The sequence below is a fragment of the Phaenicophaeus curvirostris genome, chromosome 17 (assembly GCF_032191515.1).
Source record: "Phaenicophaeus curvirostris isolate KB17595 chromosome 17, BPBGC_Pcur_1.0, whole genome shotgun sequence".
NCBI lineage: Eukaryota > Metazoa > Chordata > Aves > Cuculiformes > Cuculidae > Phaenicophaeus > Phaenicophaeus curvirostris.
Genome location: NC_091408.1, coordinates 7251233 through 7267816, shown reverse-complemented (window position 1 = coordinate 7267816; position 16584 = coordinate 7251233). Strand labels below are relative to the sequence as shown.

The 16584-nt window shown below is 52.1% G+C and overlaps 1 protein-coding gene across 1 annotated transcript in view; it reads right to left on the bottom strand.

Moving 5' to 3' along the window:
* Window positions 1–2220: 2220 nt before the first annotated feature.
* RBM19 (RNA binding motif protein 19) overlaps window positions 2221–16584 on the bottom strand; it is a 68811-nt gene continuing 54447 nt past the window's right edge. Inside the window, exons 24-25 of the mRNA XM_069871271.1 lie at window positions 12035–12148; window positions 2221–2593 (exon numbers count right to left, since the gene is read on the bottom strand). Coding sequence (XP_069727372.1) covers window positions 12057–12148 — 92 coding nt within the window. The 3' untranslated portion in view covers window positions 2221–2593; window positions 12035–12056. The remainder of the gene's footprint in view (window positions 2594–12034; window positions 12149–16584) is intronic.

The following is a 16584-nucleotide window of genomic DNA, read 5'->3' as shown; positions in this document are numbered from 1 at the left end:
CTTGGCTCTGGAAGAAACAGGAGTGGGGTGAAGTAACGGGAGGCTGAAGGTCAGAAATTATTGGGGAAAGATAGGAAGACTGGGGAAAGGACCAAGCATGTTTGTCGTTACATCATGATATCAACCAGAGATGCACCACAGCAGAGATGCTGCAAGAGAGAATGCAGCATCCACCCTAGGCTCGAATGGGGCATAGAAAGATGGAAATGGCACTGAGAGAGAAAAAAGACATCCCCAAAACTGAACAGCCTTGGGCTGAGGGACAAGTACAGACTGGGAGATGAGGCAGCCCGGGATCGGGGCTGGTTCCAGCATGGGCAAATGCTGCAGTGAGGGTTGCTCTCACCTGGTTCCTTCGGCATATTTTCCTCCTGTGGTTCTCCCCCATCCATCTCCTGTCGATGCTGCAGGCCTCGGGCTCCCTTTGCATAGTGCAGCCACTGCACATTTCAGCCAAGAACACACAATTAATTACCTCCACAAACAACTCTGGGGAAGCAAAGTGTTTCCTGGGCCTTAACCTGTTGCTGTGATGGGAATTTGTGAGCAAAGAAGGGGAGAAGGGGGAAAAAAAAAGAGAACACTAACTTGTAAAAGAGCAGGTTAGGCTTCACATCGCTTCTTGGTGTCCTCAGTCTGGAGTCAGACTGTGCTGCTGGTGGGAACCCCCCCCCAGAAACGACAGTGAATCCACCCTAGGTCAGGTGGATCTGGTGATATCACAACACTTGAGGCAACTACAGGTTCTCCCTGCATCTAGGAATCCTCAGTGGTGCCTGTATCCAAAGTTTGCTCAATGCTGGGGTTCACCAGATTTCTTTGGGAGCAGGCAGGGCCAGCATCCATTGGTGGTGACACAGGGAGAGCTGCCCGCACTGCGAGTCCCTTCTAGGCACCCTGGTGTGATGCCAGGTCCTCTGCATCACACAAAACCCGGTGCAAAAGGACAAGCTCCTGGCTTCAGTTCACTTAGATTTATTCACCCCTGTATCCCTCATGCTTTCAGCAGATCATGCCTCCCCATGGCATCTAATCTGGGTTCCCCATCTCAGATGACAGCTTTCTCCTGAGCTGCCTTCCATCTACAGCGACGTACCCTAATTCTTCATACACATTGCTAAACATCTTGTAATTTCCCTTTAGAGCATGCAAGGCACTGCCTAGATTAGCGATGAGCACCCACACTGTGTCCCTCCCGTGGTGGGGGTTTCCTGGATCTGCCTTTTCTCCTGCTAAGGCCAGCCAAGGATTTTAAGGTTTTGCTTTTAATGCCTGAACAACTGGTTTGAAAAGCAGAGCTCAAACCTTTCCCTGCTGGCTCCCAGTTTGAAGAGATGGGAGAAATCTATGGCCTATGTTTGAGTCAAAAAGAGGTGTCCTGGGTGTCCCTGAGCCACCAAGTCCCATCACAAGCGGTTCCTCTGCTGCAGCTGCCAGTGGGAAACTCAGTGCTTGGTCCTCAGCAGCACGAGGGCATCGCTCCTCCGAGTCCTGCTGATCTCTTTGGATGCTGCGGGTGCTGATGCTGAGGGGTTCAAAGAAATCTCACCCCAAACCAGAGCCAAAACCCCAGGTCAGAACAACTGAAGTGCTCAGCCCCCAACATCATCAGTGGCATTTTGGTGGATCCAAGTTCAAACTAAGCTCACATGAAAAAAACAATCCAGACACACAACCTCATGAAATGTATCACTTTGGGCTGTCTGATGCCACAAGCAGATCTGAACACGAGGCTGCTCCTGAGGACGTGAGGCAAAAGGCAGCACTTGCCATGGCAGTACAGAGACAGATTTTTTTTTAAAGGTATGCGGTTCTCTGAAAGAAAAAAAACAGGGAAAAAAAAGGCCCTGTGTTTGCAGCCAACACGTGTAATCTGTTGCAGCCCTTGTCAGACAAAACAGTTTTGCCGTAAGACAGCGATTCCCAGAGGGGAAAGGGGCGAAGTGAAAATACTTTATCAGCTGCGTACATATGTAAAGCGGTACCCTGGTTGAAAAGCAAAGCCTCTTTCCCTTTGAAAGCCGGGAAGGGAGAGACGGGAGGCGACTGCCTGAGAGCGGGGACAGAACTGACACAGGCACAAAGCCGAACGTAGCAAACCCCAGGCCTCCCTCCTAAAATATGTTTATCTTCCTATCAGACCAAAATAACTACCGAGCTGTGGCAAATATGTATTAAACAAACAAAGCCAAACAAACCTGAGATGTGACTCAGCTTGGAAAAGTCTTAAAACATATATGTAGCTTTTAATGTACAGGAATTATCATCTAATTTAGACAAGGAGCAGGTTCAGCTGGAGTCCCTGGGGTCAGCAGGGGAAGTATCCATCTCCCCAGGTTTCTGCGCCACCAGGCTGGGTGGTTTCTGAGACAAGTGGAATCATATCCCTGCAACGGGCAAGAGCCGCTGACAGACAAGGGCTCCTCCTGCTCTGAATTCAACATCTGTTTAAAAGGCTGGGAGTACCAAGACCTGGACGCATGGAATGATCAGCCCTTGGGTTCACAGGACGAGTGGACTCTGTTGGCAACAAGTGTGCTGGCTGCCGAGTCCCCAGTCGAGGCTTCTCCCACTCCATCCATCAGCGAGAGATCTGAGAAGATGGAAAAAGAAATTAATTCCACGTAGCAGGTCTCTGCCACCACTGGTGAGACAGTGAGGGGGACTCGAACATGGTGCTGCATCCCAGCGGGATGTAGAGCCCCGGCAGGGATGAGATGCCAGGGTGCTTCCTGCAAATAAGGATGCACACAGGTAGGAGGGAGGTAAGAAAAGGGATTGGGGTGGAAGCAGAGGAGGAGAAGAAAGGGAAGGAGAAGAGGTGGCGGGGGGAGAGGGAAGGAGCACGCGTGCGTGCCCATCTGGGCGATGCATCACATTGAAATTGTCCCGCATTAAAAATTCACCAGCCAGTGAATTTTCAAGGGATTTGTAGTAATTAGATGACAAAATGCTGGCAAATCTCAGGCTTGCCAAAGATGTTACTCAGGGGTCAAAGACTCGACACTTTTGGCTGGGTAATTTGTAAGTGTCAATCACACTCAGCCATCAGAGAGAAAGGAGAGATCTAACGGCTGAATCCTAACGAAGTCCAAGGCTCCTGCCTGCCGTCGCCCTCACTGCCGGGCGCACGGGGCTCCAGGCACAGCAGCTAAAACACAGAGTGGGGTGGGTTCGTTTTATTAAATTTGACTTCCCAGTTTTCATTTTTCAGTCCAAATTTCTGGTAGGAGGACCCCCTGCCCTGGTTTGCAGCTGCCTGGGGGTGATGCGGCTGGCCAGTTTATCCTGCCAAGGGGTGGGTAGGATGGTGAGCTGCAATCCTCCAGCGCGAGCCCTCTGCAACCCTGCATCAGTTCTCCTGACACACGCTTAAAATTGCTCCTGGGACAGCCTGTCCGGCTGTTTCTCAGGGTTTTCTTAGGCCAGGCTGACGCACTGGGCTGGGTTCAGCTGAAAATGAAATTAAAACATCTGCATGCGATCTGCCCATTTCTGCCACCTCATCAGGTGTTACAGAACCACCAGCACCACATCTCTGCCTGTTGAAATAAACTGTGTTTAATTTAGGCACTGCTGGGATGCTCCCAGCTCTAGGGAAGGGGGGGGGGTCTCACTTTGGGCTCAGCCAGCAGCCCATCCGCCCAGAGCCTGAGGGAGAAAAGAAATTAAAAGGTTTTCTACTCCATCAGCTGAGAAATCAGACCACAAAACATAAAATTAAAGCTTCACCCGAAGCGCTACGAGAGATCCTGGGCCTGGCCATACACGGAGCCTCTCTGGGGGGCTCAGGCAGGGCGCAGCTTTGCTGAGGCTCAGCAGAAAGGATAAGGCTAAGGTCAAGTCTGGGCTTTGCTGCTGGGTTTCTTGGGGCAGGGTGGACCCCACAAAGGTAGGGTATGGCCCCATGGGGATGCCTGCCTGCAGACTTAGTGTATGGCCAGGATAGATCCCTCACAGCGCTTTGGGGCAAGCTTTATTTTGCATTATGAGGTCTGATTTCTAAGTGGATGGAGTAGAAAACGTTTGAACTGGTCAGAGGGCAGCACTCCAGCACCTCTCCAGCCCCATCAGCATCTGCAGGACAATTGTTTACACAGGCTACACTTAACTGCAAAAAGATTTTAGGTCACCAAACGCAACAGAGGCAGGAGCATAATTTCCTCTCTCTCTCGTAGCTTACAAAGCTGTCCTCATTACACCTGCTAAATCCCACCTCTGGTTTGGGGCTGTGAGGGATGGTTTAAGCTGTCAGGAAGGGAGAGAGGGATGGGAGGGGGGCAGCTCTGGCCATCACCACTGCAGTGCTGCAGCTGCTGAGGCACTGAGAACATCCATCATACCCCACGGAAAAACACTCCATGCACCCTAAAACCACCTTCCAAAACACTTAAATAAGCCAAGTCACAGGGCAAAGGGAAAAGGAGGTTTGCTTGCTCCATGTGGCCCAGCGTGCTAAATTTTGCGAGTGTCCTCAATCCTGTGGCACAGGGAGGGGAGAGGTGGCAAAGGGAGAGCAGCAGGGAAGGAAGAAAATCGCCTTTGGCCAGAGTCACTGCGGTTTATTTCGAATCCATTGCAATTCCTTGCTGTAGGACAGTGGGACTGTAATATCTGGTAACTCAGCCAAGCAGCAGCACGGTGCTCTCCAGCCATTGTGCTGCCCTATATAAGGGAGCTAAGGGGACTGTTAAAGTGGCTGTAGGTTTCTCCTCAATTTAAAAAGTCATTTAGCAGCTGCAAAACACCGCCTGGCAACAGCCGGCCCTCGGAGGGGCATCCTTCCATCAGCTACTCATCAGCTGCATTTTGAGCTCCTCTTCTGTGCATGTAAATAGCCTGAATGACAGAAAGAGATCTGCAGAGGTGCTTTTCCAGTTTTTTATATATCTTAACTGTCTAACATCGTCTTAAGATGCTGCTAGAGGAAGCAGAGGCTGATCTGCGGTAGGGAAGGACTCTGTGACCCTCCGAGCTCCATTACCGCTGCTCCGTCTGGCATCCAACACTTGTGAGCTGTTTCCCACAAGCAGGAGGTGTCCATGGGGCAAGATAAGGTGTCCTCCCCAAGATAAGGACCAATAGTCCACCTCACTGTGCCTGAACGCAGCTCCTACTGCTCCCTCGCTTGCTCTTGCGGGAGAAGATTGAACAGCAGATAAAGCAAAATCTGATTTTCAGTTGAGTGAAAAGGAAGAAAACCTTTTTTTCCCCCCACATCACCTCGCCTGAGACACACTATAGACCTCTCTCTTCTCTTCCCTGCTTTGCTGAGTCCTGAGCAGGGAACGCCACACTGGGAGATGTGATGATACTGGGCCTCTATTCTCTGGCCAAGAAGCACTGATGGGACGCACAGACTGGGCCCATCAGCCTGGTACGGTCCTGGGGCTGAGCCTTATTACATGACACTAATTATGGACTGTAGAACGTGGACCCGCTGGACAGCTCTGAGCCTGCCTGCTGCTGCCCCATGGCAGGTAAGGTCAGATGCTGTCCCTTCACGGGAGTCCTCCCCATTGCTGCTTTCCCCTTTCCCCACCCTCGCGCTGGCACCGCTTTCCATATTTCACTGATTCAGGTCACACTAGGCACACACCCGCCTCAGCCAACAGCGGTTGATATTCTCTCTGTCTCTATTCCTAGCTCTGGTTTGGGGTGAAAGCTTCCCTTATTAGCCAATTTGGATACCTATTTACTGTGAATTACTGAGCCTGATTATTATTCATGAATGGCTAAGTCTGAAATCTCAAGCCCTGCGATGCGATTTCTCTCCCTCTCCAATGCATATATTTAGGGAAAACAGGAGGCAGGGTATCTCAGTCACACGTAGCCGTGCACGGAAGGAAGGAAAGCTGCACGCTGCCTCCTCGCTCTCCTGTCTTATTTCCTGTCAAGGAAGGTGGTGGTAGAAGCTGGAAAGGGATGGTAAAAGCTGGAGAGTGGTGGTGCCAAGTGTCGGTCATGGTGTGACCCAGGATAAGGTCCAGACATGCTGTAATATTAAGAAGCTCATGCTCCCGAAATCTCCAACCAGCATCCCAGCCAACCATTTCCATGGGTTGCTGCAGCCTGGGGTGATGCCAGTTTGCTGCTGTCCACTTCCACGATGGGGTCCAGCAGCTGGGAGTCACCTTGGAGATCACCTGGCTGATCCATGGCAATTGGTCACCCAGCAGCGACTTGTCCGACCATAGAATCACAGAATGGTTTAGGTTGGAAGGGACCTTAAAGCCCATCCAGTTCCACCCCTGTTATGGGCAGGGACACCTCCCACTGGATCAGGGGCTCCAAGCCCCATCCAGCCTGGCCTTGAACACCTCCAGGATGGGGCAGCCACCACTGCTCTGGGCAACCTGGGCCAGGGCCTCCCCAACCCCAGCATGAAGAATTTCTTCCTCATGTCTAATCCTCATGTCTGATCCCTTAGACACAGTCAGAATATTTTAATGCTGGGTGCAGGGAAGGTAAAGGAGGTTTCCCTGAGGAAAACGATGGGGCAGCAGCAGTGGCATCTCTCAAGTAATCTGCCAGCAGGGGAGACGTAAACGGGGTTTGCAATTGCAAAGGGCTGATGGAAGGAGGAAGGGACACAATTAGGAGCTGAAGAAAAGCAAGCGCCAACTGCCAGTTAAAACAGGAGTTTGCAGCACACCTGCACACCCAGCAGGGAGCTGGGTTGCTCTCAGCAGGGATGCGGGAATGGGCACAGCGCACAGCTGCTTCCACCTGTAGGTCTGCAGCCTGCTTTGCAAACAGGGAAAACGAGGTGGCAAGGAAGTTCTCCAGGAGACAGCATCATTCCACCAGCAGCACACCCACCTTCACGCTGCTTCTTCTGTCTCAAGGGAGCAGAAATCAAAGCATGGGGTTTTTTCAAGCTCAAATACTTCCTGTGTGTTTCCTGCCACACCTTGCTCAGGAAGACACCTTCAAGCACCCTCAGACACCACACTTACTGCCTCTGCGAGCAGACAAGCAAAGCTGATAGAGTTGCTGGGGAGAAGGGGATGGCTGCTAACACCACCAGGCAGAAAAGCTTGAAATCCCAGAGCTTCTGCCTGGAGCCAGCAGCTGGGCTGGAAAGCAGCGAGTATGACACAGGGAGATGCAAGCTCTGCCTGCAACCCTAGCAAAAGGCTGGCAAACAGCACTTAAGAGTGTCTGCTGCGAGAGACAGGCTTGCTTGGTCCCTCAGCACTTCCCACAGCCCCTGCTCTGTGGGGCACACCTGGGAGGAAGACTTTGTAAAGGCAAGATGGGACAAAAAGGACGAGAGGAGCTCAAATTCATGACCCAACGCTGTAGGCAGTGCAACAGTGATGAAAAGAAACCACCCGCAGCTGGGCAGAGAGATGTCAGCAGCAGCAATTCAAGCCCACAGCTCGAGAGAACAGTAGCTCACAGAGTGGGACACTACCTGCCTGTCCCTGCCTGCGCTGAGGCCCCTGCCTCCTCCCATAGGACAGCGAGAGAAGCAACACAGATCGCGGTCAAGAGCTTTCCAAAGGCAACGAGTCTCTTCGAGCAATCGAGGAGGGCGCTGGCACACAGCCTGGCTCTGAGAACAGTGGGAAGCATCACTGGGCACAAACATCCAGCCCTGGAAGCAGGGGGACTTGCAGCACCCAGGAAAACCAGGGCCTGTTGGATATCCTCTGTGCGTTGACTTGCTTGCTGTCCCCTTAAGTAGATAACAGCCCACACAGGCCTCTGGCAACAGGCAGCAATAAAGTAAAGCTAGTTTTACATTAAAACCCGTTAACCCTCTAATTCAGTAAAAAGGCTGCATTTGAATAATATCCTAATCCAATTCCAGAGCTGCCCCGGGGAAAAGGATACAAGTGGGTGCCTGGGGAACAGTCACAGCTGCCACGGCTCCTGCTGCCGTCCAGCCCTCTGGGGTCTCACCCTGGGCAAAGCTGCCACAGCCCAGCAAAAGCTCACCCAGTGGGGCAGTGGGCTTCAACCTGGGGTCTGCAGCCCCCACAGGGACCCTGCACCAGATCCTGGGGATGGCAGAAAACAGGACCCACTATGAACTACTGGTTTCAGTTCTCCGATGGGGACAGCATGTGCCTTGCACGAGCCCAGAGAGGCTCCCCAGAGGTCATCTGCCAGAGCCTAAAATAACCTGTGTAGCCCTCAGGACAGTTAACATCTCCAGCTCTTCCCTGCAGAGCAATGGGTGATGACCCAGCCAGGGGCAGAGGCTTGGAGCGGGCTGCTCGTCCTCTCTGCCATCACCACAGCCTGGATACAACACACCCACCCCAAAAACGACACCAAGAGCAGAGCAGCATCGCACCCTAAAAGTGCTCAGATGTCCCTGGGGAGCACAGGGCAGCTGAGGGGTGACCAGCACACACGATGCTGAGAGCCAGCAAAAGGAGGGGGCCAGGGCTACAGCTTATCATAGCCTAATTACAACAATTAGTGTGTGATCATTTGTTATAGATACAACCTTTCTGAAGAATAGTTACTGCTAAAAGAAGCTGTTATCACACCCAAACAAAATAAGCACCTTGTGATGGTGTTCAGCTGCAGAGGTACCATGGGGCTAAGGAGCAGTGGGAGGTGATTTCCCAGGTTTACCTACATGGACAGTTAAGAGAGTTTGCATTATTTTACCATTAGGTTTGTTTCAGATTGGGGGAAAAGAAAAAGGCAGTGGGGAGTGATGAATTTCCTGCAGACCTACTTAGGCGTTCATTTTAATTCAGGGTAATTAGCAGGGAGACGCTCGTTTTCAAAACATTCCCATCTAACCTGCTGTAATTTTAGGGGTGCAATGTGTAGGATTCTCAATACGTAACAAAGAAGTCGAGTCTTTGCTTGCGGAGGAGGAATTAACTCAAACTGTTCTCCAGAGCTGCGATCAGCACTTTCATAATTAATGTACGGGCATGTATATCTGTATACACATACACAGTTCCCCCCTCCTACATCAAACAGATTTCCTTGATACCAAATCGCCTGAAAAATTAACCAGTGTCAAACTGCTGAACAAGATAAGTATCATTAAGGGAAAAAGAAAATCTTCATTATGTTTGAAGGTGCAGGAGAAAAAGAAAAACCCTCATGAATGTTTTCTAGCCTGTTTCCAGACCGGGCAATAACATGTTTTAGAACATATCAAAGGGTTAAATTAATTTTCATTAAAATTTAAATTTGAGAAGGCTCCCTCTCTTCCTTCCTCCCTCCTCCCGCTTTGAACGTTTGACTGGCAACCATTTCATATTTCAATCTCGGCAGAACAAATTGAATTAGATGTTGAAACCAAACTCTGCTCTGTTCTCTAAAGCCTACATGCTCTGCTTGCGCTAATCCTTTTCGTCGCCGCTGCAGACCTCAGAGACGCTCAGCAAGAAACCTGCCCCGCCACAAAAGACAATGAAGTGGGGGGGGAGGGGGGAGAAAAGAAGAAATAGCAGGAAAAAAAAAAGCCAGGAAAATCCAACCCCAACCTGCAATCCTGCAAAGCTTCACTTAAATTGTGTGCTGGGTGGTACATGTGCCTGGAAGGGTCCCTGCCTGGCTCCTTCATCCTCTGTGCTGGCTGTTGGCCGTGTTGAGCGCTGCTGCTTGGTTCTTCACCTCCGGGATGCTAAAGCTCTGTTTCTCTGTGGTGATTTTCCCTGCACAGAGCCACCCCGGGACCACCGACGGGTCCTGCTACTGCCGCTCCCTGTGCCAGCACTGATGGCAAAGGCAGTGGAGGGAGCAGGGATGGGGACACCACTGCTCCACGCTGAGCAGAAAATGGGGAAAAAAAGAGATTTCTTCCTTCTCTGGTGAGCTGACCCCCTTTGACAGCGCTGCTCCAAAACCCGTGCCTCAGTTTACCCACCCAACCACTGAGCACAAACCCCCAGCTGCTGCAGGGTGAGCAGCACGTATTGGAGCTGCTGTAAGGGATGAGTGTTTTACACCACAGCCCTGCAGAGGTCCCATGGGTGCACCCCTGAATTTTGGGGGTCTGTGTCCCGAGCCAGCAGCCCCAGGTCCCAATAGTAGGAAAACCCAGTGCTTGGGGCTGGGACACCAGCACAGGGTGTTAAAGCTCTCGGTGCTGAGCATCAGCATTCAACCTCCTCCCTGGGGACTGCGTAAAAAGCCAGGGAGCCTTGAGCCCGCTGCAGCTGAGCCCCAGGCCTTGTGGGAGGACTGATTTTGGAAGGAGGTTTGCAGAAAACCTGGGAGAGGACATGCCTGGAAGCAGGAAGCTTGCCTGGGCTCTGAGCAACACCGCATATCCTGTGTCTCCTGTGCTGCTGCATCCCTCCCCAGCTCCATCCCTCCCCAGCTCCATCCTGGGGCTGGCTGTTGGAGAAGATGTTAACAGCATGTACACCTGGAGGCATCCTTAAATCAGAGCTGCTCCAAGGGAACAAATGTTATCTCGAAGCCCTGGTACTTACTGCAGACGCACTGCATGAAGCAGGCAGTTATTTAACCCAACTCAGATTATTCCTGCCGTCACGTAAGCACCTTCTCTTTCATCAGCAGGGCCCCAGCACTGCGCTCGTGCCTGGTGCTTGCAGCAGCCCAGGAAGGCCGATGTATTAGGAGGGCTATTGGTCGGCTTCAGGGCAAGATGCGCTCGCTACTCAGGCGGCCAGCGGTGTTGTGGGTTGAACAAAAGTCCAGTAATATGTAAGGTTATGAGCATCCCACTGCTAGGTGTATTGGGTACCGCCTCGCAGCAATAGGCAGATATTGCTGAGAGGAAAACAGCCTCTCCAGCAGTAATGTGCATCGTGCACACAAACACAGGCCAGCAAGCACAGGGAGGCTTCCCGGCGCTGATACACAGAGGACAGCCCTAGTTTCTCCCTGGCACAATGGGCTCAGTGCCATTTTGGATTGTGCAGCCCTAGCAGCACCTCAAAAACCAGGGGAGCTTTAGGCTGCTTGGATGAGATACAGGAACTGGTGTAGTTTCTGTGGCTGTAAAAATAGGAGCCAGAATGTGTAAGAATCATTCCCTTGATGGTGTTGAACGAGTAACAGCCTCGCTGGAGAAAGCACTGAGGGACTTTCGCCCCAGCAGGAAGGATTTGTCAACCCAGTGCCCCAAGTCTCGGCCCTGCATGAGCTTCACAGCACGGGATGGGGTTTCATCACCATGGAGGCGGGTGGCGAGTCCCTCAGAGGATGGATAAGAGGGGCAGAGTGCAGTTTAAAGGGATTTAGAAGACTCCCTTGTGTTTTTACTGCACTTCTTGGGATGCTGTGGCTGGCGAACAGGTCTCCTACCAGCAATCCAAGGTTTCCACCATGGCCACAAACACACACAAAGGAGATCCACGAGCCTGTCTCACCTCTCTCGAACCCACAAACGATTCGCTAGGCAGTCTCAGGCTGAACTGCCTGGTGTTTCACTGTGAGGAGCTATTTATTCCTGGCTGCCTTTCACCAACCTCTGCCATACCGCACTCTCCAGGCTCTAGATGTGCTACTCCAAGAAGACACATGCCAAGGAGGAGTGATGCCAGCCAAGACTCAAGACCTTGGGGTGCATGGTGGCCTAGGAGGGAGTGAAGCAGTGGATTCCATGGGCGCTGACAGGGAAAAGGTCATTGCCAAGCTATCTGTTTTGTGGTGGCAGCTGCAGGTTGGTCTCCACACAGGCACTTTTTTTTTCTGGCAGCCCATCTGTTCTCCCCCAACCACAGCAAGGGCCAATCCACGACTTGACAGCTATTTCTGCTGCAACAGCAATTCTGCTGGCTTCCCTTGTAAGAAAGCAAACATGCTGGGGAGCACACAGAAACACCAGCAGTGCAGGCACTCACTTCAACACAGAACCTAAACAGAGCCCAAATCAGGGCTGTAGTCCCTGAGACCACACCTATGAGTCAGCAAGGGTGAAAGGGAGGAGAGGCAGTGGGTGAGACCCTGGCATGGAGGTTGCTGAGCCTTTGCCATGCCACTTTCTCCTTCTCCTGGCACTGTTGACCCTGTGCAGCCCAAGGTATTTTGACATTTAGGACCAGCTGGGCCCAGCACAGCCCCACTGCCCAGTACTCACCTCACTGGACGCCAGGCAGCTTCTACATGACCTCGTCTTTGTTGCTCTCCTCCTCTTCCAGATGCTGCAGGATTTCATTCAAAACCTCTGATTGTTTTCTTTTCTTTGGAGCGTCTGTCCAAGCCCAGGTGGTAATGAAGGGGATGTGGGAGAAGAAGAAAAGCAAAGATTACAACCCAGGCCCATACACAACCACCTCCAGCTCATCTCCCACTACCTCCACCCCGCCTCACTCCCCTCCTGGGTAAAGCCCGTCAAGTATCATTTATGCCTCCTCAGCAGCCAGGCCCCAGCAGGACACCATGGCTGGATATGCGACTGCATGCCTGCCACTCATGCTTTGGTTCACAGGCTTGGCTGGAAATAAATAGCCCCAGCATCCAAACAGGCTCATTGGTGATGATAACCCTTCCCACTGACCCCGATTCAGCCATCCCCAGTCCAAGAGTGGTTGGTTGCAAGATCAACCTAGACACTAGCCTAAGCGAGAAGGCTTTTGGCAGGACACAGACGTACAACATCTCTGCAGCCCAGTCTGCACCTCCGACCTTGGCTGGCAGCAGGCAAAGGTAAGAAGCTGGCTCTCCCCCATCAGCCAGGCAGAGATGTCCCTGCTTTGCTTCTCTTGCCCCACACCAACGGCACTGTCCTGTGACTCGCTCTGGAATCCTCATACTTCCAAAGTTGCCATGGGGCACAGCACCATGCACACCTCCCTCCCCGTGGATGCTACAGCCTGTGAGAGGCTGAGAAACCCCCAGGGGAGCATCTCAACCCCACATCAGCACCCAGCGCCAGAGGTGACAAAGCCATTTGGTCTCTATGCTAAGGCTGCTGTTGGCTCTGCCTCCTCTCTACCGAGCAAGAAGTGCCCTCTTGGCAGGAGCCGCGGCGCAGCCCCCTCTCCCTCTGCTCGCTCCCCAGCCAGCGGCTCTTGCTTGCAAGCAGCACATGGAGAACAGCTGTTTAAATCCTGCTTTCAGACATCAAAAGCCTCGCTGGGTTTCTCAAACAAACAAACATACCATAGGACTAAAGAAAAGGTGTAAAATAAATAAATGGAACAAGCTGTGCATTTTCTTTTAGTATTACAGCTGCTGCGGGAGATAAACAACAAGTAAATGTCACAAAACATCAATACAGAAGAAATTAACCTGACAAAAGCTCACATCCCCCCCTCCGCCTCCCCCCCAGCTCCCCACAATTTTGCATTTCTGGAGTTCCCATCTAATGATTTTATTTTTCAATTAATTCCTTGACAAAGCGCCAGAACCTGCCTCCCTTCCCACCAGGGACTGTGGGGATGGGGGTGTCGGTGGTGCCCACCCCATTAAGCTTAAGAGAATTGAGAGGGCTTCAAGGTGCCACCCCGGGACCCTCCAGTGGCTCTTCCTGGTTCAATCATCCAAAGGCAAAAGGAAGACCCTGGAGGAAGGTGCCAGCTCGACACTTATCCTTCCCAGCTCCTGCTCCTCCAGCCAGCCTCATGCCTGGGGCTTGGAAACAGCATCAAACATTGTCCCAGCTCCCAAATCCACAGCAGGGAAGAGTGCATCCTCTACCCACCATCCCTTCCCCACAACCCAAACATGCCCCTTACAAAGAGCCTGCATGGAGGCGATGATGGGGCTTGCACGGTGGAGGGGATGCTGGGTGTGGGATGCTGGGCACGGGGTGCTGGGGGCTGAGGGAGCATCCCAGTGCACCCATGGGAACTGCTGTGGTGTGGGCAGCGTGCTCGCAGGGCAAACTGCCCCTGTCACGTGCTCTGGATTCACCAGCTCAGCCACAGTGGTGCTGGGGAGCGCTGGAGCATCCCCTCGTCTGCCTAACAAGGAGGAAAAGGGGAAAAAATAACCCCGGGAGGGTGGGGAAGCGAATTTGTTCGACTTCCGTTCTGCTGCTCCAAGCTGGTTAAGGTTTGCCCGCTAACGATCCCATTTGCTTCCTTTAAACAATAGCCAAAGCCGGCAGGGGTGGGCCGAGAGGGGGATTACCACGGGATTAGAACGTGGCAGGGTTGCGGATGCCACACTAATCCTGCAGGGTTTTACTCTCCGGCTCCGGCATGTGTTTGCATTAGTTACAGATGCTCTCTGAAAAAATAAATCAGAAAAAAAAAAGGAATAGAAGAAAGGAGAAAAAAGGGAGCCCAAAAGGCTGGGAGGTGAGGGCAAGTGCGGCGGGTCTGTAATGCAGCTGAGAGGTAAAACGAGCAGCTCGGGGGCTGTGGCCAACGGCAGAGTGACCTGGGAAAGGGGATGGAGATGGGGAAGACTCTTCCCACCCAGCTAGGGAGGGCATGAGGATCGGGTTCAGAGGGGAGAATGCCTTCCCCTGCAAATCCTGTGCTTCCAGCAAAACCACTAAACAACAAGACAGTTGTAGTGGGGCTCCACTGCTTTCCACCCATCCCATAGCCCTGTGCTGAGCCTGGGGAACGTTACCAGAAATGCTCTCACAAACAAAACGTGGTCCAGACCCCCTCTCCATGCACCTCTCATTCACCCACCCTGCAGCCTCTGCATCCCCTCTTTCTACCTCATCCTACCTATAAAAGAAACCCCACAAGTCATTCCTTCCCCTTCCTGCCTCTCGCCTCAAAATTCCCCATCTGTCAATTTAATTCTTTGATCGATGGGAAAGAGCAGGAAAATACGGCCCAGCACAGCTGGCTTCCCAAGTTAGCCCTGGCAGGATACCGCCAGCCCCGCTGGTGACGGCTGAGTGCAATGTTTGTGAAGCGCAGAGAACACAAGTCAATAGTAATTTAGCTGGATTGGGAGCAAGTACCTTCCCTGCACGGACTGCGAGCTCCCGAGAGAGAGGGAGCACGCGCATGCTGAGGGTATCGCCGCCTCGCTCACAAATCTTCTCCAGCGAGGCTTGCTGGGATGGAGCCACACAGGCAACCATTGCCCAGTGCTGGACAAGAAAGGGAAGGAAAGGGGGACCGAGGCTGGGGCTGCAGGATATGTGCAGGTCTGGATGTGATCCCAGATGGCTCCTTCCAGCGCAGGGCACAGATCCAGATCTGTTCCTCACCCCAGGGCTGACAAATTCAGCTGCAAGGCATTGGGATCCCTTTGCCTCTCTTTTGGTGGATTTAAAGTATTCTCCCTTCTGGTTTTAAAGGCATTTGTGATCCCTCTTTTCGAAAGAAAGGATCCCCCTCCCAAATGAGGACCGTGATGTTGCTGCTGGCAAGATTAGTGCAGCCCTCACTGCCCTGATGTAGTGTTTGCCATGACCTGGCTCCAGATCATGAGATTCATTAGCAGCCCCCAGGCCAACCACTGGGCAACCTTCCCGTGGCTTCTTCTTACCATAGAGCTAAGTGTCTTTATCTACAGCAGCACCAAGCTCTCCCTTGAGGCTGGCCAAGCACTCTGGCTCTCCAGCTACCTTGCAGTAGAGGGTCCCACAGATTAACAGTGCATGGTGGGGTGCAATAAAACTCAAATAAACTGATTGATATTTTTCATAGAATCATTGAACGGTTTAGGTTGGAAGGGACCTCAAAGCCAATCCAGTTCTTTCCCCCCTGCCATGGGCAGGGACACTTATCACTGAATCAGATTGTTCCAAGCCTCATCCAGCCTGGCCTTGAACATCTCCTGTGATGGAGCAGCCACGACTTCTCTGAGCAACCTGGGTCAAGGCCTCCTCGCCCTCACAGGAAAATATTTCTTCCCAAGATCTGATCTCAGTCTCCCCTTCTTCTGTTTAAAACTGACCCCCTCATCCTATCCCTGCACTACCTGATCAAGAGCCCCTTCCCAGCTTTCCTGGAGCCCCTTTCAGTACTGGAAGCTGCTCTAAGGTCTCCCTGCAGCCTTTTCTTCTCCAGGCTGAACAATCCCAACTCTCTTAGCCTGTCCTCATATGGGAGGTGCTCCAGCCCTCGGATCATCTCTGTGGCCTCCTCCGGACTTGCTCTAAGAGATCCATGTCCTCCCTGTGCTCAGGACTTCAAAACTGAGTGCAGGGCTCCAGGTAAGGTCTCACGAAAGCAGAGTAAAAAGGCAGAATCCCCTCCCTCAACTTGCTGGGTATACTTTTGATACACTTCTTTTCCTAATATAAGACTTTCCTGCCTCATGATGAAGAGAAGGTACACTCAGGGGTGAGCCAAAAGACTTAAACCTCCTACAGGCTGTGCTTCAAGGCAGGAGAACAAGTGCAGGGTGCAGTGCTGCAGTCCCAGCCATCAGGGCTGAGCTGTGGCTTCACTCCTGACAGCATTACTGAAGCCATCTCTAGCAGCCAGTGACCACTTCTGGGGTCTTCACTTTCTCCTGGAACATTACCAAGACTCAGAACAAGCCATAAAGAATGATCTGAAAACTACAAGAAATGGGAAGGAAGCCTATTCCATTTTATCGCACCTATTAGACCTATTGAAAAGATGGCTCAGAAGTGGCTTGATTGCCATGACAAACGCCTGCACGGAGAAAAGATTTAGGAGACCAGACCTCTCTTTAACCTAACAACTAACATCAGAGTGAGACCTGGGAAAGGAAGCCAAATCTCTATAAATGGTGGCTAGA